The 24932-nt window shown below is 53.2% G+C and overlaps 1 protein-coding gene across 1 annotated transcript in view; it reads left to right on the top strand.

The window, feature by feature from the left end:
• The window catches only part of CSMD1 (CUB and Sushi multiple domains 1), a 775017-nt gene that overhangs the window by 428420 nt on the left and 321665 nt on the right, over positions 1–24932 (top strand). The window contains exon 6 of the mRNA XM_037063399.1: positions 23248–23360. Coding sequence (XP_036919294.1) covers positions 23248–23360 — 113 coding nt within the window. The remainder of the gene's footprint in view (positions 1–23247; positions 23361–24932) is intronic.

The following is a 24932-nucleotide window of genomic DNA, read 5'->3' on the forward strand; positions in this document are numbered from 1 at the left end:
GGCACGTGCACCTTCGTGGAGAGTCCTGAATGTGCGCGGAGCTCCCGAGAAACGCACGCACTGCCCTGTGACAGTGGCCACATCACTAGTCACTTCCTGCCCAGTGACGTTTTTGATTCAGATGGTGAATGACATTCTTCTCCAGGGTTAGGGAGGGTCCTGGCCCGGACCCCCTTTTTCTGCGTCAGTAACAGCTTGTGAAACTGCGCCCCAGTCTCCACCCCCCCTCAAAGTTCCTCAGTTCCCAGCAGAGGCCAGCGTCTCTCCGAGCCCTTCCCCACTGTGAGGATCTGCACTCACACAGGTTTTGGACTCACTCTGAGGATGAACTTGACTTCTGCCAGGCACCTCTGCCACAGCAGCCAGGGCTGGATGCAGAGCACCAGCCTCAAGGGGAGGGATGGAGTCCTGGCCAGGCTTCTGCCCGCAGTCTTGCCCGTGAGCTTGGGCACACCCCTGTGCCGGATCCACCGAGCCACCGAGGGGGACGGTGCTGGGCCTAAGTGAGTCCGTGGAGTGCGGCGGTGGCCAGCGGCTGGCTCTGTTGGACTGGGAACTGGCGAGCGGTTGAGCAGCGGTCTGCAGGGGGCTTGACGTGCTGGGGTGGGCGTGGGCGAGCGGGTTAAAGACGGCCCCTCCCTGGACTTTGTTAGGCTCCTGAGACGCGGGGAGATACCCAGTGTCCCATCCTAGCGTGTCCAGGGCTCTTGCTTCTCTCCTCCCATGCGTTTCCGTTACATTACTTTAGATACCTTGTGATGATGTGTGACTCTGAGCAGTGGGACAAGATACTCAGAACCTCAGCACCCGACGGGTTTTGAACAGACACTTTTCTTATTTTTGCCTCTTCCCCCTTCTATCTCATTGCAGTTATTCTGTTTCGTGCTGCTTTTTCCCAGTTTTTTGTACGAGTTTTAGCGATGCCCCGTGATCGTCTCTCTGTGTCTGTAAAGCCGACCTCCCCGTGAAGCATTTCGATGACAGAAATCGCAGAACAACCCCCGACCCAGGCAGCAGAATCACGACCGAGAACTTGACCAGTCGTGACTTCAAAACTTCAGGGCCCCCTTGAGTCTCTCCCAGAAGCCCAAGTTCAAAGTGGCTCTTCTCGGGGCCATAGCCGCTTATCCCCGGCCCCTCATCCCGAACTACCCGACTGTTCACTCCTGTCACTCAAACCACTGCCCAGGAAGGGGTCTCAGGACAGAATCTTGGCTTTGCCATTTGGGGGAAAAAAGTGTCGCCTGCGGCACATCATCCGGACTCTCTGAGGGGCAATTTTCTCATCGAATGAAGTGCGGCCCTCTGCTCTGCGAGGCTTTACGAGCGTTCGTGCACAACGTCTGCGTCTGGCCCATCTTGGATACTGCGCGGGGAGTAGCCATGGCCGACCTTCCTTCCGCCCGTCTCTCCGTCCACCGATCGCTCTTCCCTCAAACCACTCACCTTCACTCCGGGTTTCCGCCGGAGTTGAGGGCCGCCCTGGACCCCAGCAGCCTGTGGCCAGGAGGACGCCCCTCACGCTCTCCTCAGCAGTCCTGCAATTCATTTGGTTCGCTCTCTCCTCGGAACGGCGTTTCTCTGGCCCCTGGCTGGGACCCTGTGGCCACTGTCAGTGCCACTGAGGCTGGTCTGCTTCACTGGCCTGTGAGCTCCCACTGGTGTTCTTGGGAACCCTGGTGTCTTCCACTGGTGTCCGGGGCCTTTCCCCCTGGGAGGGGGTGCTTCGGGCCATCTGCTTGCCCCTCAGTGCCAAGCAAGGCCTCTGAGGCTCACTCCCAGGTGCATCTGGTCAGTGGTGGGTTTCCAGCCCGTACGTTTTTAGAACATTCAAGGTGAAAATAGCCTGTGCAGCTTGAAATAATTGTTCAGCCTACAGAGTTTAACAAGAATAATCATCACCTCATCGTTGTATCCCTGTAAACTTTCACAGGCCAGAATGTGGATACTGAAGAAATATCGCCATGAGAATCACATAGAACAACATTACCAGAACGTCCGCAGGGCGTCGATGTCAGGAGGAGCGCTTTGGACCTGCGGAAACTTTCAGTATTTGCTGGCACTTTACCCTCTTCCTGAATTTGAACTTGCAGATTATTATTACTTTCTTCTGGGGCCTTTTTCTCCACACGGCTCCCTACTGTGTTCGGGAGGTTCGGCCAACGTGTCAGGGAACAGAGTCTTTCTTGCCTAGAACTTAGCCCTAACTCTCGGAATGACAGGGGCCATTGTCAGCCACAACATCCTAAATGACAACCAACGGGACTCTGCCATCTTTCCAATCATGGGTTTTGCCACCCTCCTGCTGAGTCAGCGTCGCAGCCTCCTGTTCGCTGTTCTTTTACTGAATCTCCAGGGGCTGCTGGAACTTGCAGGTGGCCTCGCTGATGACGCAGTCATTGGCTGTATTTGCCTGCACAGGACAGGAAGCACCTACCTCTCTACACACCCCCCCTGGTTCGCTATTTCCTTTACGTTGAACTTGGGAAACCTGGGACACGGTGTCCTTCAACCCCACGGCTGACGTCCTTCCTACCTACCTCCCTGACATGGCCTGCATGTCCCTTCCTACCGCGGAAGGCCCAGCAGGCCTCGAATCTTCCCTCTGAAATTAGTTTGTTCACAAGTCTTCCAGACGATGGGGTAGTTCTGCCTTGCAATATTTGTGTAAACACGTTGTCTACTTGGCTCCAACGCCTATTTCCTAAAAAACAGAATTACGTCTCATTCTGAGACATCGTCTGCATCATGGGAGCCGAACGATGACATAGCTTAGCATCGTCTTTTCTTCCCCCAAACATTCTAGGTTCTTCTGGGAAGGGGCTGTCTTCCCTCCTGTCACCAAGTCCTACAGCCAAGTCCTAGGGACAGAGAAGAGTGGACAGTTACCTAGTCGTTTCACTGCAATGGGCCCGTGTTAGTGCCTCTCAGACTCAGATGTGTCTGGGAGCGTCCCTTGACTGTCTCAAAATGCAGATTTGAAACAGTAGGTCTGAGGTCCAGCATTTCTAAGAATCTCACCGGTGGTCCCACAGCTGCTTCTGTGAAGCACACTTTGGAGAGCAAGGAATTAAATTGTCTCAGAGTGTATTTCTAATGCCTGACCTTTCGTGTCAATGAAATGCGTGCCGAGCTGCCTGCGTGCAGCGCCCTTCCCCCAGGGTATTTCCGGGGGCCTGGCCTTCTCTGTGTTTTCTTTTCCAGAGTGCTGTGTCCCCCTGGCTCTCTGGGAGGGGCTGGAGAAATTTCCTTGATATCTTGTGAGAGATGAAGAAAGAGTCCTTCCATTTAAACAATTGTCTGTAATAGGTAGATACAGAGCCAGTGTGTGTTTACTGGCCATTTACTGAGAGGCAGCAAACCCTTCTCCGTGGTCTAAGTGCTTCCTTTTCACCCACAGAAAAGTGCAGGCAGATTGTATTCCTTTGTGCACGAGGCGGACGAGATTCCGAAAGATTAATAATACCTGACTGGGCGATTTAAAGCAACGTAGGAATAGTGCTGATCTCCTGAGAAAAGTGTCCTTGGTGTTTCCTCACTGACTAGGAGGAGAGGCTGGGCTTCGATCAACCCAGCCTGGTGCACGAGGCCGGCGGCCTGGGCCTGGGCCACACCACCAAGGCACCTCCAGTGCCTGCGGTCCCCCTAAATGTGGTACCTGCATCTACTACCTGGGGATCCTCAGCCTTTGGCGTCCTGGGAGGACGTGTCCAACACCCAGGTGGAGCCCAATCCCAGAGAGGCCGGTGCAGTTTGCCCAGGACAGGCACTGCCACCAGGCCCCCAGGGGGTGCCTGCGCTGCTGGACTAGCCCCCCGCCCCCCGCCCCACTTTGAGAGCGGGCTCCCGGAGCTTCTTTCCCACACGGGAGTCCAGACGGGTAACAGGGGCCTCTCGGGGGTGCAGCTCGACTACATCCTCCCAGGTGCAGAATCCCTTAATGGACTCTTCCCCAGCAAATCGAGCCCAAACACCTAGGCTAGTCAATCACATCTCTGACATTGGACCCAATATAAGGACAGTTATCATCTCTTATTATTTATGTCCTCCTTTGCAATGGGCCAATATATGAGGCCTGTCTGGAAAAAGTGCAGCATTGTTAATATAACGAGAAGAGTTTACGTGACGTCCATGTGACCTGGCAGCCAAGCAGAGCGGACTGGAATGCGCATGCGTGAACAGTGAGGACTTCACTGTGCTAGTCAAGGGGGCTGTAGATGCTACTGAGTGAGCGTGTGGACCGTGTGGACGTCACAGTCGAAATGACGGAGTGAGCAGAGTGATGAATCTGTGACAGATTTTGCTCTGACCTTGAACACTCTCCTGCGGAAATTATTGCCATTTCATAGATGAGGAAGATGATTGAAAGCGGTTAGGAAAGTTCTCCCTTCACGTCCGCTGGTGGGCAGCCAAAACGGTGTTCCGATCGGACACTTCGGACCCCAGACCCTGGTCCTTGGGCCCCCACTGTGCTCAGGGGTTACTCCGTGTATCACTCTGAGCAGCGGCGTTGCGCACCCGGGAGACTGCAGGTCGGATCCCACATGGCAAGTGCCAGGTTGACCGTTTGTGCCGAAGGGTGAAAAGAGGAAGCTCAGTTTCGTCACAGCGTCACCGTCTTTTGAAGAAAACCATTTAGTTGATGGATCTTGTAGACACATTCAGGGCCATAATGAAACATGAGATGCTATGAAGTAAATACACATTTCATGTTTGATAAAAGTTAGGATTGGAAACATATCAAAGCTTAATCTTATGGGAATCACTAAATGCGGTCATTTAGATTTTTCTCTGTGCGTTCCCCAGCGACCTCCTCCGGGCCTGCCATGTGTGGTGAGGCGAAGGTCCCGGGCACACACTCTTTGGTAACGGCCTGGCGCAGTGTCCTGGTAGCCTGCGGAAGTCGGTATCAGGTAGCCCCTGTGCCGGTCTCTGCTTTGTGTTCGGGAAGTGCCCCCAGTTGAGGGTGGGGGCCAGCGCGTGGCGGGAGCAGGAGCAGGTCCACAGCACGGACGCATGTGCTGAGCTAAGGCTGGCTGGCGAAACCACCACACTTAAGTGTGTGTTAGGGAAGACGGGGGCAATTCTGCAAATTCCTGCCAGGAGTGATGCATGCGTGGGACCTCCGACCCCACCTGTGGCCATTCGGCATCAGTCTGACTGTTAGAACTCACCCACCACTGCCATCGGTCCGCAGTCAGCCCGGGGTCTCTCCTCCGGAGTCACTCTAACCGTGGACCCCGCAAGCCGGGCTCCGCTGGGCAGGGGAGTCCTGGCCTCCTGGGAGTGTGGCAGGGGTTCTGCCCCGAGGACAAGCTACAGCTAACCTCTGGGGGGGGCGAGCGGGGAGGCAGCAGGCCCAGAGACCCCTGGGCTGCAGAGGAGCTGCAGTGTGCCCCCCGCAGGGGCTCCCCGGGGGCTCTACCTTGTGACAGGACACCCAGTCTGAGCCCCGAGCCCCTGAGAATCAGAGCCCCAAGCGGCCGCCACCCTCCGGAGCCCATGGGAGAACAACGACTGGAGAAATCACTGCCAACCTGTGTCTGGGCGCCGCTGGCGTGGGCCAGGCTGCCGTCAGAGCACCAAATGCTCACTGTCTAATTTAATTTTCACGACTCTTTGGGAGATAAGAGAAAACTGAGTTTCACTCAGGTATTCGTCGAAGGCCACGTCAGTTGGGAGTGGAAAAGTACAAATTCCAAAGAGGATGGTCCCTTTGTTGCCAGGGCTCTGACCACTGGGTGGGAGACTGCCTGGGGGAAGTGGCGCAGGGGTCTCTCCTTAGGGTCACGGGCAGAGACCGGTGCCAGCGGGTGTGGGGCATTCGCCAACACCCTCAGCCTTCAGGGGGCCTGTTTTTCCTCCGAGGACAAACATCGACCTACAGAAGACCCTCCCGTGGCTGTGAACCTCCCACGCGCCTCTCTGTTTGCACCTTGAGGATGCTTCAAAACAAATTTTGCTCAGAAAAAGTCTTGAAAAATCGTCCTGCCAGGCCTGCCTGCTCAGGCATCCTAAAATGACTCTGCCAACGCCGAGCATTGCTGGCGGCCAGAGGCATCCGCGGCGTGACGAATGTGACCTCCAGCGAGGCCTGGCGTTGCGTGGCATCTCTCAAGTCCCTCGTGGGCGTGATACAATCACACAGCGCCTCTAAGAGAAAGGTCCCTCTTACGGCATTGACGTCCCTGTGCGAAGGCAGGTAGGGAACAAGGTCCTCGGCCAACAGTATGTCAGTAGGACTGGCCTTCCTTCTCTGTGTCACAGACCAGAGACAGGAAGCATCTGAGCACGCTCGTGGGGAATTCTAGCGAGCAGGTGTGTGGGCCGAGTCAGGAGCCGCGTCCCAGCAGAGGTCGGACGGAAGTGGGTGACGATCGGACGGTCCTCAGCTGGGCCCAGCTGTGGCTCACGTAAGCTGCTGAGGTGAGCTAAGGGACACGTTCTCTCAACCACGTCCCCATGTGGGAGCTGCTGTCTGTCTGCGGGAACACGTAGGCGTGGAGGCTTGGTTTGCAATGGACTTCTGGTTTTTGTGTGTCCTCTGCAGTGTCCCACTTGGGCAACCGTGGCTGAGAAGCCCTGGTCTGACCTGTGGCCGTAGGCAGAACGAAGGTCAAGTCCATGGGTGGGGTGAGCTACTACCCAGTGACAGGGCAGGGTTGGTGCCAGGGCAGGATGCGCTGCCCGCTGCTGAGATGCACCAGGGCTGAGGCCTGGCGTGTTCTGTTTTGTGACGTAAGTGACAATGTGGCCACGCAGTGCTGTCACTTTCCCCAGACGCATAAGGCATTCCTGAGTGTTTGCCTCTTAGTGGCTTCCACGAACTCACTCCAGGGGTGTCCTCTCTTGCGTCCGGGAGCTGAGCTGTCCCAGCACAAACAGGGGACGACTCTACCTGGGCATCTTCACCATCCCTGTGAGACTCCAGGGGCCCCTGTCCCAAGCGTCTGGGGTGGCGGGAGTGATGGCCCTGGGTGAATGTTCCCAGGGCCAAGAAGCAGTCGGGAGAAGGGGCACTTGCTTCTGGAGCTGACGTCACCTCTGGGGAGTTGACAAAGAATTGCGAGTTCTCGTAACCATTTGGGACAGCGTTTGGAAGAAAATCACTACGTGTACCATACTGGGTAAAAGCCGAGGGAATGAGGGCCACACAATTAAGATCGATTTTTGCGCCAGAGCTGCCTGGAGTCAAGTTGGGTAAGAAAAGCAGCTGGTTTTCTAAGCGGCGCTCCAAGTGGGGGGAATGGGAACGTTTTTCCCCAATAATTACCTACATTTTGCTCTCAAATAGAGGCCCCGTGAGAGCGAAGGTCGAACACTAACCTGGAGAGGGGAACTGAATATGCACTAAGGTTCATAGCTATGTGAGTGCTAAGGCTCATCTCGGGCACACTGGTTAGATCCGGGGAAGGGGAGGTTGGTAACACTACCAAAACCATTGTCGTGAGGCCCGGCGTGTTTTTGTGTGGGACTGCACACGTGTGGGAGGTCAGCCCGGGGTCCAGATGCTCAGCCCGTGCACAGCGGCCTCAGAGAAGGCAGCGGAGTGCAGAGCCCGGCCTGGGGGCTGGAGAGCAAAGGTCCAGCTGGGAAGCTGCCTGGAGGCCGCGAGGCCTGGAAAGAGCTTCCTAAAGTCATGTGATTCAAGTTCGCCAGTTTTATTGATAACATGCTACGTGTCGTACTCATGAGCCAAGTAAACATAATTTTATCGAGAAGCAGGATTCGAATGATGCGTTCGAAATAATCGGAGCAGAGGTTCCCACAGATGTACTACCATTCAGGTTCTAAAGCGGCAAAGACAGATGGTTTTAATATCAAGCTGTTATGGCTAATAAGGGAACAGACCAATATTGCTAATTGTGTAATTTATTTTTCTCCTTTGTTACTCAGAGATGTTTTTCAAACCACTGGGGGTGTGGAAACAAAGCCAGCGCCGCGTGGAGGGAGTGTGCAGCCGGCCCCCAGAGCACGCCGTTCTGGGTCTAATCTGTTAGGAAAAGCTCCCAGAACCGGCTGCGTTTCCATCAGCTCTCTGTCTTCCTCGGGTAAAATGATTCCAGTGGAAACAGGAAAGTCTCGTTCCCCACACGTCACCTGCACAATGTCGGTGTCAGCGTGATGGACAGCGACCACGAGCACCCGCTGGACTTGTTTCTGGAGCTATTTCCAGGCCCTCGGGCCAAGTCCTACTCATTCGGGGCTCCCAGCTGGCCCTTGGGGGCGCGCCTGTGCTCCAGAAATTTGAGATGACCAGGGCACGCTGCAAGGTTACCTTGGCAATGGTGGCTCACGGGACAGGGTGCCAGCCTCGGCCCTCAGAGGGCCCCCAGAAAGCCACAGCCTGCAGGGCTGTGGGAAACAGGGCTCTGGGCGTTGCAGCAGCCGTGGGAGCTTAGTCCGGGGTTAAACAGCGTGATGCTGGAGGTGTTTCTGCTCATGTTAAGTGACGTCTCTACTTCTGCGGGTTCCAGGTTTTTCTCTTTCTCCTTACTGGGCAGCCACGTGTGTGTGCCTGTGTGGGCACGCATGTGATGCAGGGACAATGAGGGGTTCGGACGTGTTGATGGTGAGGTGTAGGTGCTCATCCGTGTGCAGATGCTGGGTGGAGCCTAGGATACGTTTGCTGGGGCTCACAGAACAGACGTGAGGGTGAGAATTAGCAGACAAGGCTTCCTGCACATGGATGGTACTGAGGACCCCAGATCTAGTTTTCTCAAGGATGCTTCGAGGACCAAGTATCTCCCTGCTGCGCAGAGACGGACCCAGCCAGTCAGAAGGAGGTGCAAGCAACCGAGGGGAAGGAGCGGCCAGCATGGGGGAAGGAAGCCCGGGGAAGGGCCCCAGGGTGCAGGGAAAGGCTTTCGTGGACCGGTGGACCGGTGCTGGGGCGGGAAAGGGCACTCCCGGTGGCGGGGTGGGGTGATGCAGGCAGCAGGAGGAGTGGGGGTTGGGGCGCACCCCTTCAAGACGTGTGGGTGTGAGCACATCTATAAGGCGGCATCTAGGGGAGGAACTTGGGTCGAAAGGCGAGCAGGTAAAGATAGAAGTGCCCGGAGTGCAGGTGAAGGGGCGGAGTGGGAAGGAGGTTCCCCGAAGGCGTGGGCGTTCGGCCGGAGAGGCAGCGCAGGCACACCCCTCCCAGGAACGGGGGAGAGAGCAGGGCCCAGGGGCTCACGGAGGGTCCCAGTCCCCGGGGGAGACATAAGAACAGACATGCACAGATGGAAACGCCTGGGGGTGGGGGGCAGGGCAGAGAGAGCTCCCTTCCAAACCTGTTTCCGCTGCGAACCCTGAGGTGAGATTGCATCTTGACAAAGGAGGAAGTGGGTGTTTCCTGTATAGCAGTTGTAGCTCCTCTCTAAGCATTACAGTCGAAATGGAAATTTCCTCCGTGTGCTTCAGGTAAGGGAGGAAGATTGTAGCACTTTCTCTGAAGTCAGCTTTTCTCCCAAACGTCCAGCTGGTGCACAGGAGTGCACGTGAAACCGGGGCAGTCACCAGGTGGTAGACATACTCCCTTTTATTTTCGGGTCCTTAGACTCCTGTCTGGTATCACTTCAGTCTTCATTCACTACCAGCCGGTTCCTTCCACAGATGGGCATGCAGCCTGGGTCCCGCCCTGTGCCCTGCTAGATTTTAAATCTGTGCAAGGCACAGACCATGCAGTCCTCAGTTTCCTCCTGCCGAAACCTCACAGGACAGCCCGATAACCACGGGTGGAATTAGCAGCATCAGGCTGGTCTCACTGCACCAGGAAAGCTGAGGGGGAACAGCGTTCACAAATTAAAGGTGTGTGGTCAGATTCTACGTGGGCATCAGGGCAGGTGGAGTGGAAATGACCACTGGCCAGGTCAACGGGAAACTTCTGTTAATAAAGAGAGAAGACTTTCAGGGGTGCAGCGGGGTGAGAAGTCCAAGTTCAGGCAGTTATGAACAGGGTCAAGGACAGGAAAGCGGATGAGTTTATCAATCTATCCCTCAGTGAAACTCTGAAAGAAGCCATGTATGGGATGAGTAAGCATGGAACTCTCTGAATATTCAGTAGAATTCTAAGTAAAACGTCTGAAAAGTTTACCCTATGATTACATCTAATTTTAACATAAATAGTGTGCTTAATAACTTATTAGCATCACTGAATATGTAGAGCTTCATCTCCCTTGTAATTTATAGGTTGAACATTAACGAACTCTCTCAATTTCCATGACACCTGTCCTATGAATTTAACATCGATTTTATTATACTTCCCTAGCTTGCCCTCCAAGGCGTAGCATTTCAAATATCACCCCACTTTGGAACTTTGGTTTGTTTTGGAGTTACATACCCTATGAACCCTCTTGCTGAATTGTTCGAGGCAGAACAGGAGACTTGCTCTGGGATTTTGGGGGACAGCGAGAGTGCATTACTGGGGCTCCTCAGGCCGATGCGAGGCAGTTAGTTGGGGAAATGTCAGGAGATAAATGAGCGACATAACACTTTACTTTTCAAAGAATCTGCTCAGGAGGCATCTTTGACTCGGGGATTCTGTCACACAAGCTAAGATGCCAGCCAATTTCAGTGACAACAAGGCGCTAACCACTGTTATCACCAAACACAAAGAGAACAGTAAAGTGACCGCAGGGCGCCTTCCAGACGTGGCCCGGAGACTCATTATGTGGGGGCAAGGAGGCCGAACACCCCGGTCCCCCCGAGACCTGCCGCAGAAAATGTCACACTGGGGCTGAGCGTCCCTCCTCCACGCACGCTAGTTACCTCCATGATAAAATACCTCCTGACCTCTAAAGTTGATTTTTAAGCGCTTATGTTGTAGGGTAGCTGTAGGTTCACCAGGGACCCGCAAGGGAGACTTGGCGGTTCTCCGGGTGTCTCTTGCCCCCAACCGGGGGCTCTCCCTCCAGCAGCGGCCCCGCTTCCCGTGGAGTACGGCCTCGTTGCGGTCCATGAACCACACGGACATGCCGTCGTCCCAGGAAGCCTGCAGCTAACACTGGGGTCATCCTGGTGGGGCGTAGTCTGTGGGTTTGCACAAATGTCCCAGGACGCGTGTCCGCCACGGCAGTGTCACCCAGACTGGTGCCCCCGCCTCACACGCCCGCTGTGCCCTGTCTGCCCAGCCCTCCCCCTCTGCCCCTGATAACCCCTGCTCGGCCACTGTCCCCGAGCTCTGTCTTCTCCAGGATGTCACAGAGCGGGGATCACCAGCGGCACCTGTTCAGATTGGCTTCTCTCACCTGGTCGCCTGTGTTGCTCAGGGCCCTGACCCTCTGGCCCCATGCACGACCCCCTTGTGTCCAAGACCCCACATTCGTGTCACTCAGCAGTCACTTCCGAGGCTGTGATTCCTGGACTGAAAAAATCTGGGTGCTTCCTCTCAAAGCTATCTAGATATCAGAAGCTTGAAACAACTAAAAACAGCAAAAAATAAATCACAACATTTGCCTCTCTCTGTTTCATGGGCTCAGAGAAACCTTTGACAGGTTGCTCTTGCACTGTGCGATTGCAGTGTGAGCCTGAGTTTTCCAGACGCAGGCTGTGTGCGTCACCCTGTAATTACCGCCGTCTCCATCAGCAGCAGCAGCACACGGGGGCAGCTGCCCCCAGAGGGCGCCCGGGACCCATTTCTTATTGTTGCCTGGTGTTTGCCGTCAGTTACACAGATGTGCGTTTCCCCCCAAAAAAGGGTCCTACGTGGGCAACACTGACTGAGAAGGCATCTCCAAGCTATGACAACAGTCACAGGCCTGCGAGGAGGAGGCGACACCCGAGGATTTCGTCCTTATGCGTTAAGACACCAGAGAGCCACTCTCTGACACTTCCATTTAACACACTGATCACGCATCTGCAACGGGACTCTGTCAGCGCTCCCATGGTCACCAAACGTGACAGTTTTAACGTTTTTGATAAATGCTAAATCGGTAGTCACGCATGCCTTACTAGGCAATTTTGAGTTTTCAGCATTTTATGCTTTAGAGAGTCAAGTCCAAGAATAACAGAATTTTTCAGCACCCTCCGGTTATGTGGACTTTGTTTAGTAAGTGAGCAAAACTATTATCTGTAATTTAGAGTGTCAAACTATATTCCTCAAAAGAGAACAGTAGTATTTGTAATCGGTATGCCGCTTCTTATGAAATTATGACGCCTTTCAGTAACAGCGAATGCATGCAGGTGCCCGTCACGTCATCCCCCGGCTCTAAGGAGGGTGGAACATGCAGTGAAAATAACACGGGGTTTGAGCCCTAAACGGATGCCAAGGAGCCGTTTCCAGGCTCCAGCCAACTCCCCTCCCGGAAGCTCGGCTTGCCCCTGTGTAAGGTGGGCGTTATTGCGATATCTACCACGCAGCATTAGCGTAAAGGTTACATTGAGATAACACTGTAGTCCATTCGTTGTGTGGGGTTACCATTCCTCCCTCTACACAAACGTCAGGAAGTGAGGGTCACCTTGGCTGTGAAAGTGCTTCGTGAATTCGAAACTGTCCCTGAGACCCTCAAGTGTGCCCGCCTCCTTCAGAGGGAGGGCTTGGTCCCTTCAGTGGTGTCTGCGGGCCCTTCGCTGAATGGCGTGAATGCACTCATGGGGGGCGAGATGCTGGACGGACTGTCGGCGGTGAGGCGCAGCTCCCAGCTGACCCTGAGGTTCCCTGCTGAGAAGGAGCCGATACCGAGTGCCAGTTAGGTTCCTGCGTCTGCTCTCAGCCACGCTTCAGGGCGCCCTCTGGCCGGGAGCCCTGGGGGGACTCAGAGCCTCAGGCCGGATACAGAGGAGGGTGGGCCCCCCCTCAGGGGACCTTAAGTAGCATTCCTTAATCTCCTACTTTTTGTTGTGGTGGGGGTTAGTTAGCACATTGCTAAGGTAAAATTTACTAAGGAGGAGAACTGCTAAGCTAGTCCTGCTTTAAAGAATGCTGCCCCACCCTCCCTGACTGCTCCTTCTACCTAACACCACAGTGCTGCTTCTGCCCCTGGGCCTCTCTGGGAACACGTGGAGAACATTCCAGAGCGAAGTGCAGGAGGAACCTGAGAACCCATCCCGTGAACCCGAGGGATGGGCTGTTTGGCTCAGGGTGTGAAGTTCAAAGGAGCCAAAAGCCTATTCTCGTTTTTCTTGAACTAGAAATCACCGTTCTCAGTTCACGGAGCACTGATAGGGTAACTCGGTGTCAGACCCCCACCCCGCTCCTTCTCACCACTGCGTCGTGCACTGCTTTGATCTGAGTGAGTGCAATGACACTGTGACATCCTGGCACTATTCCTGGGTGCAGTAGCTCAGGGCACTCACCTTCTAGAACATTCCAAGTGCCAAAAAGTTCCAGTTCCATGCTTGCACAATAATGTGAGTTCCCAACTTGCCCATACAGAGCCTGTGTTTACCGTATAAATATACTAGAGATTTTTAGTTGTCTAAAAGCTTATAAAAGTTTGTGAGCAATATTACATTGGAATTGCCAGGCTACTTTATTTCTCCTTGGAATACACATAATTATGCAGCTTTGATTGTTGTAACAATCATATCTTTAATTAAAGTACCTGGAAAATCTGTAGTGTCTCATATATTCATGGATATTAATTTATCAAAATTGCTATACACCTCTTCTGATACACTGACGTTCCACTTGATTAATCATTATTTTGTTTTCACACGAACACATAAACCATTTAGGAAAATAATGGAAATTCGTGGATTGATTACATCTGAGAACCCTGGTTTTCTGCTTATGAAATCGGTTTGGAAAGGAAAACAACATCCAACATGGCGCTGTTTTCGCTGCAGCACCCAGACCCAGAGACCCACGAATGCCATTCACCCTACAAAACTGCACACAGCTCTTGTTACAACCCACGGCTTTGTTCAAACGCTCCTTAAAAATGTCTTTCCTTCAGCAAGACCATGGAGAAAAGGCACTATAGGACCCGAAGTCCTGCACAGGCCCCTCACTCTGTTGTTGAAGTGTCGCTATCTCCCACCGGGCACTTGCTAGGTGGACAGAAACAGAACCTCACTGACAGGTGTCCATGCCTTAAAGAGGCGAAGCATCTCTGTGTCTCACCGCCCCCTGTCCAACACACCCATCCCGTAATGAACTTGGTGTCTGAGATGACAGTTCTCATGGCACATGTCTGTTGGCAACATTCAGGAATGAACTTGGGTGAGAACTGTACTGGGGAAGATGCTGCTGAACAAATGGTCCTGGGAATTTGGCAGAGAAACGGGATAAAGACTTTTGAAGGGAGGGCTCATTCCTGTCATCACCCCCTCCACACACGGTCCCCACCCCATCCCCACAGGTCCCTGCTGAGCTGCTCACGTGAGAGAGTCCACAGGGGAATTCCATGGAGGAAGGTCAAGGGCGGAAGGCTGCCAGAGGCCTGGCTCCTCCCAAGCACACCCCACTCCCACCCCCTGGGCAGCCTTTCGTCCCTAGAGTCCCTGGTTGCCTGCAAGGCCTTGGGAGACAGTTGGCAGACACTGTTCCCTTTGTGAGTTGGGGTGCGTGGGCAGGTGACCCCGCAACCACACACCCCGACTCAGGGCCACCCTGCAGCTCCAGTGCCCCGTTCACCCCACGGACCCCTGAAGACACAGCCTGGGCCTCTGGGCCGCACGCAGCACAGGTCTGCACTGAGTGGGTGCGTTTTCTACCAAATGCCTGACACTGATGAGAGCGCTCTGGTCCCCGGGCCCTCGCCAGGTTGAGTGAGCGAGGACGGCGGAGCCGAGCAGTGGCAGGAAACCCGAGAGCTTTGCTCCCATTATTTGTGTAGCCCTTTGAGTTGAATGGTCGGGAAGTTTGCCTGGCGCGGCCGGCTTAGCCCACAAACTCCCAGGGACGCCCCTCGCCCCCGTCCTTAATGGGCTGATACCAATTTGTCTGCTTTGATTGGCGTTGATTGGATTTGAATTTCCGTTATGAAACAGTGAATGCTTCGTTCCAAGCAGTCAAAGGAAATGCCAAGGAGATTTTAGGGGCAAGCAGACAGGCACCTTTAAAGCCGATGCTTCCCATCTAGAAAACTAGGATCTCATTGAAATTCTGCAACGTTGCCGAAACCCCTTCCGCATCCTGGGCGTCCCCACATGTCCAATAAGCAGAGCAAATGATTGGGGAAATTGTTTCCAGGAAGAACACGAGGGCCAGCTGATTGAATTACTTTCTCTTAGATTGATCTGTCTCTAAGAATGTCGCCCAAGAGTTTAAAGGAGCTTCGTGTGACGAGCGCCATGCCTTCCCCTCCGGGCTGCGTCCTCTCTGTTGTCAGCCGGAATGTTGTCACAGGGAGAGGTCCTGTCAACACCTCCGGGTGCTGCAGAAGCGTCCAGTTTGGTGTCAGCTTTAGTGAGTGATCGGATGCACTTCACTGTGAACTTGGTGACAGAAACAGGTGGCGTCCATTCCCAGTGTAATTCCACACTAAACGCTGACGCGCTGGAGTGGTCTCTGACCCTGACCCCAGGACGTGGTCCGGGACCACGGGTGCTGAGCCCCACCGGCGCGGCCGGTCAGCAGAGCTGACACTGGGCACTGCAAAGACCATCGGGGACCTCGATCATTTGCGGTGACTCCGCACTCGTCTCTGAGGAACAGCTGTGACTCCAGCAGGCTCACTTGAGGAGCCCGAACTAATGGCCTGCCCTCGCCTGTGGCGTTCCTGCGGGAGAAAGGGACCCAGGCTGATGTGATTAACCCTGGTACGCTTGCGCAGGGAGAGAAAAGATGCTCCAACATCCCACTTCTGGGATTTGCTCTGCGCATATAAATTTGTGTCCAGATGGCACCATTTCATATCAGAATGTGCCTCATTATTCGACACTAAGTGGAAAGGGAAGAGGATTTAATGATACAAAGAATGCTTTTCAGAAAAGTGGGAGGGGGTGTGCGAACACCAGACCATGTTTGCATAGGGAGAAAGGAGCTTCGGGTTCACTTTTCTTTTTGGTGAAAAATAAATTAAGATTTCTCAGTTTTCCCAAATTTAAAAAAATTTAGGTTTTTTTAAAGATTTTATTTATTTCTCTTTAGAGGGGAAGGGAAGGAGAGAAGGAGAGAAATATCAATGTATGGTTGCCTCTCATGTGTCCCCTGCTGGGAACTCACCTGCAACCCAGGCACGTGCCCTGACTGGGAGTCGAACCATGATCCTTTGGTTCACAGGCCCGTGCTCAATCCACTGAGCTACACCACCAGGGCCCGATATTTAAAATTTTGATAATCTAAACCTTCAAAATACCCAAGAACATTGTGAGCAATTATTTTTTATGTTCTCTACTAAATATATCTTTACATATGACTTCTCGAATTTCGGGACCTTGACCTTGCTTCTGGAGTGAGCGCGAAGACAGGTCAGAATAACTTTCCAGTAACTTCCGTACAGCCCCACGTGGTGTGTATGCTGTGTGAGTTTACGTCAGTGTGCTCATTTCTTTGTATCCCAACTCCTGTCATGACAATGCGCAACCTGAAACCCTGACCCTACTGCCATCTCCGTTTTATTGGAACCCCGACTATCCGCCCACAGAATTGCTCTTGGAGAGCTGGGCACAACCCACTCTGAATGTGCCTGGGTCACTGAGGAGCCTGTGTCTACATCAAGCATGGGAGGAGGTTGGTAAATAATACAGAAAGATCACTTGAAGACATAGAAGGTCCCTTATAAGTTTTTCTGAAACCCCCTCTCTGTGGTGGGTCATTGAAACCTTTAGCTACGCTGCTGTTTTCAAATAATGGGCACATTTAAAAATTACAGAAAATCGGGTGCTTAGCTCTTTGAAGCTGGATCGATGGAGCCCTTGACTTTCTTCACACAGGACAAGTACACGGTCATTTCTGCTCTAACTCGTTACCAAAAAAAGCAATGAAAATATTTCATTTCTCTGGAATCCAGACTGTGAGAGTCTTTTAACATTTGGAGAGGAATAGGAATGGTCCTTTGTCATACGAATGAATCTGGGAGAGACTCAGAACTGAGGATGGACTAGCAGAAAACAGGGCCATTCTGGCAGCTCACCAGGGGGAGGAAGGGTTCACGCCAACTCGTGTTTGCAACATCATCTCACTCAGCCTTTGCACGGCCCGTGAGCATGTAACAGGGCACCAAACCCGGCGCCGTCGGGGACCACCCTGGGCGGCAGGCGGTGGCACCTTCTCTCACGAGAGTTCCTTTTGCGTCCTGCGGGGAGGACAGGCCCGCACCCCACCTCGGGCCGTGTTGTAAACCCAAGGGCTGCCTGCCGCTGAGACACGAGGCTGTGGGCACGCAGAGACTCACTGCTGATTGGGGGACCCGGCACGAATCTGTGCAGGAGGTGGCATGTCAGCCACACATCAGTGGGGAAGAAACAGAGAAATAAGATTGGAGGGTCAGGTGAGGCCAGGGGATGACAGCCTTAGGTAACATTCTCAGGGGGGTAAATTTATCCTCCAGGTCTCCGAGGAGACGGGCTGCGACTGTTTTTAGACGAGAAGGGGCATGACTCAGTCTGTACTTTGGGGAAACAGCCAAAACTCGACCGTCAAAGAGACTTTGGTCCCTGCAGGGGAAAAGCGTTCGGGGACCGTCGCTCGGGCCTAATCCCCGCGCAGGCTCTCGTTCACGTGGCAGCCGTTCACTTAGCCTCTCAGCTCCGCAGTTTACGTGTGCAAAATTGAAGTAATCAGTGCTGGGGACACAGGCGGTGATTGAATTGTGGCAGCGCATATAGTGGGGGCTGATGATTGGATGCCGGTCATTCTGGGTCCGCTGCTGTTTCCCGTTCCCTCGTCGTCATCGTCTGTTTCAGAGCGTGAGCAGTCAATGAAGGTGTGATTACTCTCGGCCAGCAGGTGCACACAAAGACCAGAGTCTAATAAAACCGCCCGAAGTGTGAAGGGCAGACTAACTTCGTCTTCACTAAAACGTGTGACACTAGCCTCCTTCCATGCCTCCGTGTCACACGAGACCGGTCGGAGGCTTGGGCCAGCCGCACGCTGTGGTGACAAGCGTCAAGGTGCTCCCAGCCCACACCTGCACCCAGCACCACGCACCTCTCTGCGTGGCCGCCCAGGGCCCGTGGACCGTTGCACGTGGGTGGGTGCCGAATGCACATGCACATTGTCCCCCCCTTCCGAGGGTGCAAATGGGGAAGGCGGTCCCCTGAAATCAGCGCCCTGACGCCCACACCCTGTCAGACGCCAGGACAGGACTTTGGCCCCTTAACCAAGGGTTCCCACCATCTGGACGTGGGTAAAGCAGGCCGTGCTGGGTGCCAGTGGAGACCACGTGGCTTGTCGGTTTGTCTTTTTTAGCCCCATCAGTGTTTGGGGCGGATCGGAGACGTGGAAGCTTTCAAAGTGGACAGACCAGTGGGAGTGGAGGGCGTGAACCCTTTCCCTGCAGGATGGGGCTCCCAGGGCACCTCTGGAAACGGGAAAAGTCTGCGACGCAGCCTGTCCACATTTCCTCCGAGCCTGGGCAGCTGCGGATCAGTTCAGGACTGCCCTTCCCTGGGCGTGAGGGCCCCCCGAGGCATCGGGCTGGGTCCTCTGGGGGTGATGCTGGGGCTTCAGGGTACTGTGTCTGGGTCCCTGCCCTCACAGTTCTGGGGGAAAGGGGGGTTGGCACTGCCCTTTCACCCACCCCACCCACACCCGTGCCCCCTGCTCACCTCCTAGCGCTGTGGGGGGTCCACTAGGTGAGTGCTGTAGTCCTAGAAAATATTTTTGATACTAAAAAATAGGTGGGTTATAACATAACTTGCCTTTTCTTAAATAAGCTACTCAATGGGTAACAATGGAAAGAATACACAAAATGTATTAATAGTTACAGATGGGCTCAGTGGGGGATGCGCAAGGGTGAGTATGTCAGTTACAGGGATGCAAAGTTACAATGTTACAGAATACGGATCCCAAGGGCTTGGGTTGATCGAGATCGGTCCGTAACAGCAGGAAAAAAAATCAGAACAATTTGCCTGCCAGGCCTTTTAGTGGCTGGTAGGAGCATCTTAACACTTCCTTCCAGTTCCTATTTTACCTGGGAAAAGGAGCGACGTGTAGACCCGTAATACTTCAGAGGGAATCCCACAGAGGGGTGCACGCTGACGGCACACACGCCACAGCCTCAGGTGCCTTCCATCTCCCGGGGGAGGCAGGGCGGGGACCACCTGGCAGGAGAACGAACGCAGTGACGATGGAGCAGAGAAGTGAGCCCTGTGTGCTCAGGGGCCACCGAGGTGTGGGCACCAAACTGGAGCTAAATGGAGGTCGTTGCACGGATAATGGGGGCCCGTGGAGAGGCCCCTCCTGAGGCTGAGTCCTGTGCGGGGGCGGCTCTGCAACCCGCACACGAAGGGCCTGGGAGCGCATCCCTCCTGCCCAGAACCTTTACTCCCAGAAACTGATCCCGAGGAGATGGATGTGCTGATTCCAAATGTACTCATCACAGTGCAGTTTATTATCAAGTTTATCAAGATATCAGAAACAGCATCAAACAGGCCCCCCGGGCACTCGCCGAATCAGTAATGGCCCATGCATTCAATCTGGCAGGACATAAAATTCACAAACGATGTGTGTTCATGCAGCAAGAGTAATAACCCTCTTCCGAAGAGAAAAAAGTAGGTTTTTAAACTGCACGCAACTAGGCGTGCTGTGTTATATCTACCTACAGGTATCTGCACAGGGGAACATTTAGAGTATTAGGTGTGTTATTCATTTATTATTGTTGTTATTATTAGTATTTGGCTTATCTACTATTTGCTAATTAATTTGGGGAAATATTAGGGACATCACTTCGAGCTGGATGTCTCTGAACATTCCTTTGTGTTAGTGAATGTTTTTAGATGCAGTATGTAATGGCTATTTCTACCCACTGTGGTGCAACTTTATTGTAACAGTCTTTCAACTTTTCTCAAAGCTGTCATTACTAGACCTGACTATCTGACCGTGGTCCATCTCGTCACTGACGTGCGGGCGGACCCCCAGGGAGGACCGGCTGGAGCCACGGCCTTCGGTCTCACTGGCGTCTCTGTGGGTAGTGAAGTTGGTTAACAGGCGGGGAGAGGAAGTACATATATAAGTAGTCGTGGTTTCCTAGTCAGTGTGACTCTGTGATGCTTAACGAGAAGTTGTGTCGTTAATCACTTCTCTCAACTCCGCTTGTCCATGTTGATTCCGACCGCGCACCATCACCAGCATCTAAGCCGCTCTGTTCTCTGGGTGTGACGTGAGCAGGTACCGGAGGCCACTGTGCGTCTGCTGTCCTTCCCCTGCACCCACAGGTGACTGATTCTGGAAAGGCAGGAAGGACTGAGCAGGCCCTCCCTGGCCAAAGAAAATGTGGTGCACGCGTGTACACATCTGCAAATGGGACACACTTCTGGGTGTCAGATGAGTGAGTTCTGGGGCTGATGTGCACACAGCCTGGTGGCGGAAGGTGACAACTGTGTCATGTACTTGAGATTCGCCCCTGGAAGGAAATGTCTCGTGGGAAGTATTCTCTTTGATAAAGGGCTGAGCAGAACAAGCATGTGCTTTCCAATAGGCTGTGGGTGTTTGGTTTTGTGTTTGTCTGTGTGTTGCCGTTTTCCCGGAGGGTATATATGTGTTGGGCTTTTAGAATACACTTCTAGAAGTATTTGCGTATAAATATGTAACTATCATATGTGTAGATACACCCATGCGCACATGTTTGTGTATTTGTATGTATGTGCACATGCATGCACACACGAAACTCAGAGCTCATGTGGAGCTCTTCTCAGTGCACCATGCGGACCTCCTTCCCTAGGTTCCTTCTGCTCCCCCGCCTCTCTTCCTCCGCCTCCATCTCCCACCGTGAAAGACCTTTCAGGTTGCATAGGATAAGCCAGGGGAATCTCTCCATCTCCAGATCTGTGACTTCGTCCCACCCGCAGAGTGGCCTGTGGCCTTCCGAGGTGATGTAGTCCCAGGTTCTGGGGTCTGGAACCTGCGGGAGGCACAGCTTCCCCGCTAACTCGTCACATCTGAGTCTTATCTGCGTCTCCCATGTGCTCAGTAAACCCGCAACGCCTCCCCCCACCGCCGCTGCTTCCTGCTTAGTCAGCTGTCTTCAGATCCATTTGTAAAAGTGAAGGACCTGTGGACTGCGAGGGAGTTGTGTACTTTGTGAAGCTCCAGTTACAAAAGTTCGCTCTAGGCATGTCCTCTAGTCGCCGTCCTGTCCAGCTTTTTCAGAGACGGCCGCGTGCGTGCTGCAGCAGGGTCAGCCAGCCTGGCCCGCGAGCTAAGAGTGAACATCACCTTGGTAAGTGGCCCAAAAAATCAGGGGAAAGTGCTGTGGAACCTAGAAAATGTAAAAACTACAAATTTCAATGTAGGTAAGTAAAATGCTCTCCAAACCCAGCCACGCCCATTCGGGGGCGGGGCTTGCAAAGGGCGGGGTCCAGCAGCTGAGCGGACTCGGGCAAAGACCCCCAGACTATTTTTCTCTGGCCCTTTATAGCTGAAGTCACACCGTGGATTTCAGCGCTAGACATTTCATTCAGTAAAATGTAGGTGAGCTGCGTAGACTGGGTTGCTGAATCTGGAATTTGCTTCTCTTGGCCATTGTCAGTATTAGGCAAAGAAGCATGTGACCCATTTCTAACAGAGTTTGTAACATAATCTCCCCAGGACAAAAGGGGGTCAGGGAGCTTTCTAACAAAAGGCCAGAGTGAGGAAATGCTTCTTGGAACCAGTCAGTACCACGTGTACACCCCAGCAAGCAGGCAGCTCTGAGGAGCCCATTCCTCCCACACAAGATTATTTCCCACAGGGGTATTAACCCTGTTGCAATTGGTTAGAGTCAAGGTCTGGCTTTGAACTTCAAATGGATACTGCTCCTTTCCAAACCTGACATCGGAGGGTCTGTTTGATGCTGTTGCTCCTCAGGTGGTGGGGGCGGTGGGGGGGAGAACGCTCCTCCCAGCCACCCCAGTCCCCTTGGTCCTGGGCAAGGTGCGTGCTCTCCCTGCCATCTGCCACGCAGGGCGCCCCAGGGCTCAGCTACAGCCACCTGCTCAGCATCCTCCACGTCATCCACACTCACAAGCGTCCCCTTGAAAATAGATGTGTGAGCGGAAATGCCAACTCGTTGCATGACGCCTGAGCACACGTTAGGGACGTTAGAAATGTGCTCCAGGGACATTTACATGCACAATTGTGCAATTGCTTCCAGGGAAGCATTTTCAAGTCCAAGTTACAGACGGGAAAACTGAGGTCCGGGAAGACCGCCCGGCCACACGGAGACTCGGCCAGAGCGGGTTCTGCCTCCTGCCAGCCCGGGGCGCCACCCCCCCCCCGGCCCTTCCCTTCGCCGTGGGTGCACCGACTCCTTGGCGCTGACGCGGGTCCATCAGCAGGACACGAATGACTGGGTTTTGTTTTCTGACAACTAAGTGACCCCCTGTGGTGCGGGCTGGTCTTTTTCTAAACAGCTGGACCAGAGATCGAGCCTGAGGTGGGAAAGGTTTCATTGTGTTTAAGATGCTCTTTTACTCCAAGGCAGCTTCATCTGGTTTTCAGCCTCTGCTAGTTCCTGCGCTGGCCCCGTGGCACAGCTCGTTGGAGCACCATTGCATACACAAAAGGTGGCGGGTTCGATCGCCGGTCAGGGCACGTGCCTAGGTTGTGGGTTCCGTATCCGGTTGAGGCAATTGATCAATGGATGTTTCTCTCTCACATTGATGTCCATCCCCGTCTCTAAAATCAACAAATATATCCTCAGGTGAGGATTTTTAAAAAATGTTTTAATCTCTGTCATTTCTCGCGCCAACCTCATAGACTCCTCCCCTCGTCACGGCAGTGGGGGAGGCCCGGTCATGAACTGTGGCGCGTGGCGCTCGGCACCTGGCTTGCTAGGTATCAAGCGTGAAAATGGTTAATGTGAGTCCCCTTCCAGTGAAAGAGTCACCCAGGGTTCAAATCTTAAAGGGCAGAATCTTATCATTTGCCAGTTTCTTTACCTCCTAGAATTCATTATGATTGAGGTTCCAAAGAAAAGAAAAAAGAAATAAAAAGGCTATTTTCTCATTTATGGGTCAGTAATATTTGTGAACGCCTTCATGCCATCAAGAATAAATGTAGTATTTGTAGGTGGGGAGAGAGAAAATTACCCGAAGGCGTAAAATGCAGCTAACAGATGACTCTGTTGGAAGCTTCTGGAAGTGGAGGCTGCAGGGTCGGCGGTGAAGGCGGGCCTGACGCGGGCGTTCGCTCTCCCGGTTCACAGGGGCCTCTGCTCTTTCTTCTCTTCCCAGGCTGACGGGCATGAACCTCCCCTCGCCGGTCATCAGCAGCAAGAACTGGTTACGACTGCACTTCACGTCAGACAGCAACCATCGGCGCAAGGGGTTCAACGCTCAATTCCAAGGTAAGAACACTCCATCTTATAAGGAAAAAAAATAGCAGAAGACCTGCCGGTCCTTTCCAGTCCTGAAATGATGGAGTTCTCTAGCTAAAAATGGGACAAGTAGCTTGAAAGTACTTTCTATCCCTTCGTGGACAGTTATCGTTAGAAAGGCTACAGTTAAAAACTAGCAACTCAGCAAAGCATTGTTGCTGTGACGTATGCAGTAGGTTTTTCTTACTTTGCTGGAATTATTGCTAAGTTTTAATCAATAAGCATCGATTAGCATTCATGTCAATTTCCATACCCCTAGCTGATAAATATCCAGGTGGTGTGGTTATTTTTTTTTACCCATATCTCTAGAATGGCCTAGCATATAGTTTGCATGAAAGTGCATAAGTATACTATCAGATCCATTTCAGTTCTAGAACATACTCACACCGCACAAACCCGGTTACCTGAGGTGGCGATTTACACATGAACGAACCTCAAAACCCAGGTGCAGTTGTATGTAGGGTTGGCTCCGAACCTCCTCTTTGCCTCGTGTTTCTCACGTTTGTACCTGTACAGTGTTGTATCGTTCCCTGCCTGTGACTGAGAATCAATAACCGTGTCAATGCCACGGAAAGAATTCCATCGATTAAGTAAGAGGGCCATTGGAAACAGCTCCACTTTCATTGGCAAATAAAAACTGGATGCCACACACAAAAAACTGCCTGACAAAAATTGCAAAAAAAATCAACTAAAAAGCAGGATAGTTCCCCAAGCAAACGTCTCCCATGTTCCCAAAACGCGACCCAGAGGGGGTCAGTTTTAAGGGTGCTCCCTGACACGTGCGGCCAGGAGCCCAAATGAGGGCACATCCCGCGCTGTGCACACTAGGAGGCTGGAAGGACTCTTTGTACGCAACTCCCGTGAAGGGCGGAGCAGAAACAGAGCCCACGCTGGCCACCTGGGGGGTGTCAGTAACGCTCCTCCAAGCTGGTCTGAGTCTGATACTGAGAATGCCAGTCTACTGGCCATATGACGAGGTGGGTGAACCCAGTGAGGGGAGTGGTTTCCGAAGCACCGATTGGTCATCTCCAAGGGTCCTGGTGATTTAATTGGCCCTTAATCACAGAAGAGTCTCTAGGCGTCGCCCTTGAAGCCTGACCAGAGCAATCAGGGTCAGTGATTGTGAGAAAGGCAAAAGGTAGAATGTCAGGTTTGAAGGGGCTAGAAATTGGTAGATACAAGAAACGTACCAGCTGACAGAAAATTGCAAGAGCTTAAGTGTGTCGGCCATCGATTTTAAAAAGAACGTATATATAATTAAAGGGGTGAGGAGAAACCTTTGCCCATAAGCCCAGAGAAATAAAAAGATGCCAAGCACAATGTACTGTAGACGGGGCTGAGCAGCAGTAGACCGGGGAACCTCGGCAGGCTCACTCTGAGGTTTGGCTCAAGGCCACCTGGTGTGAGGGGCTGCCCGCCACGCATCTCTCACCATCATAACGGCCTCGTTGCGCGGGAGGCGTCGGGCTTCATCCCACACCTCAGCAGACTGAATACAGAAGGCTCATCTGGAAAACGGGCCACACGGAGAGCCACGGGGTG

The sequence above is a fragment of the Sturnira hondurensis genome, unplaced genomic scaffold (assembly GCF_014824575.4).
Source record: "Sturnira hondurensis isolate 20B ecotype Veracruz unplaced genomic scaffold, ASM1482457v3 Scaffold0014436, whole genome shotgun sequence".
NCBI lineage: Eukaryota > Metazoa > Chordata > Mammalia > Chiroptera > Phyllostomidae > Sturnira > Sturnira hondurensis.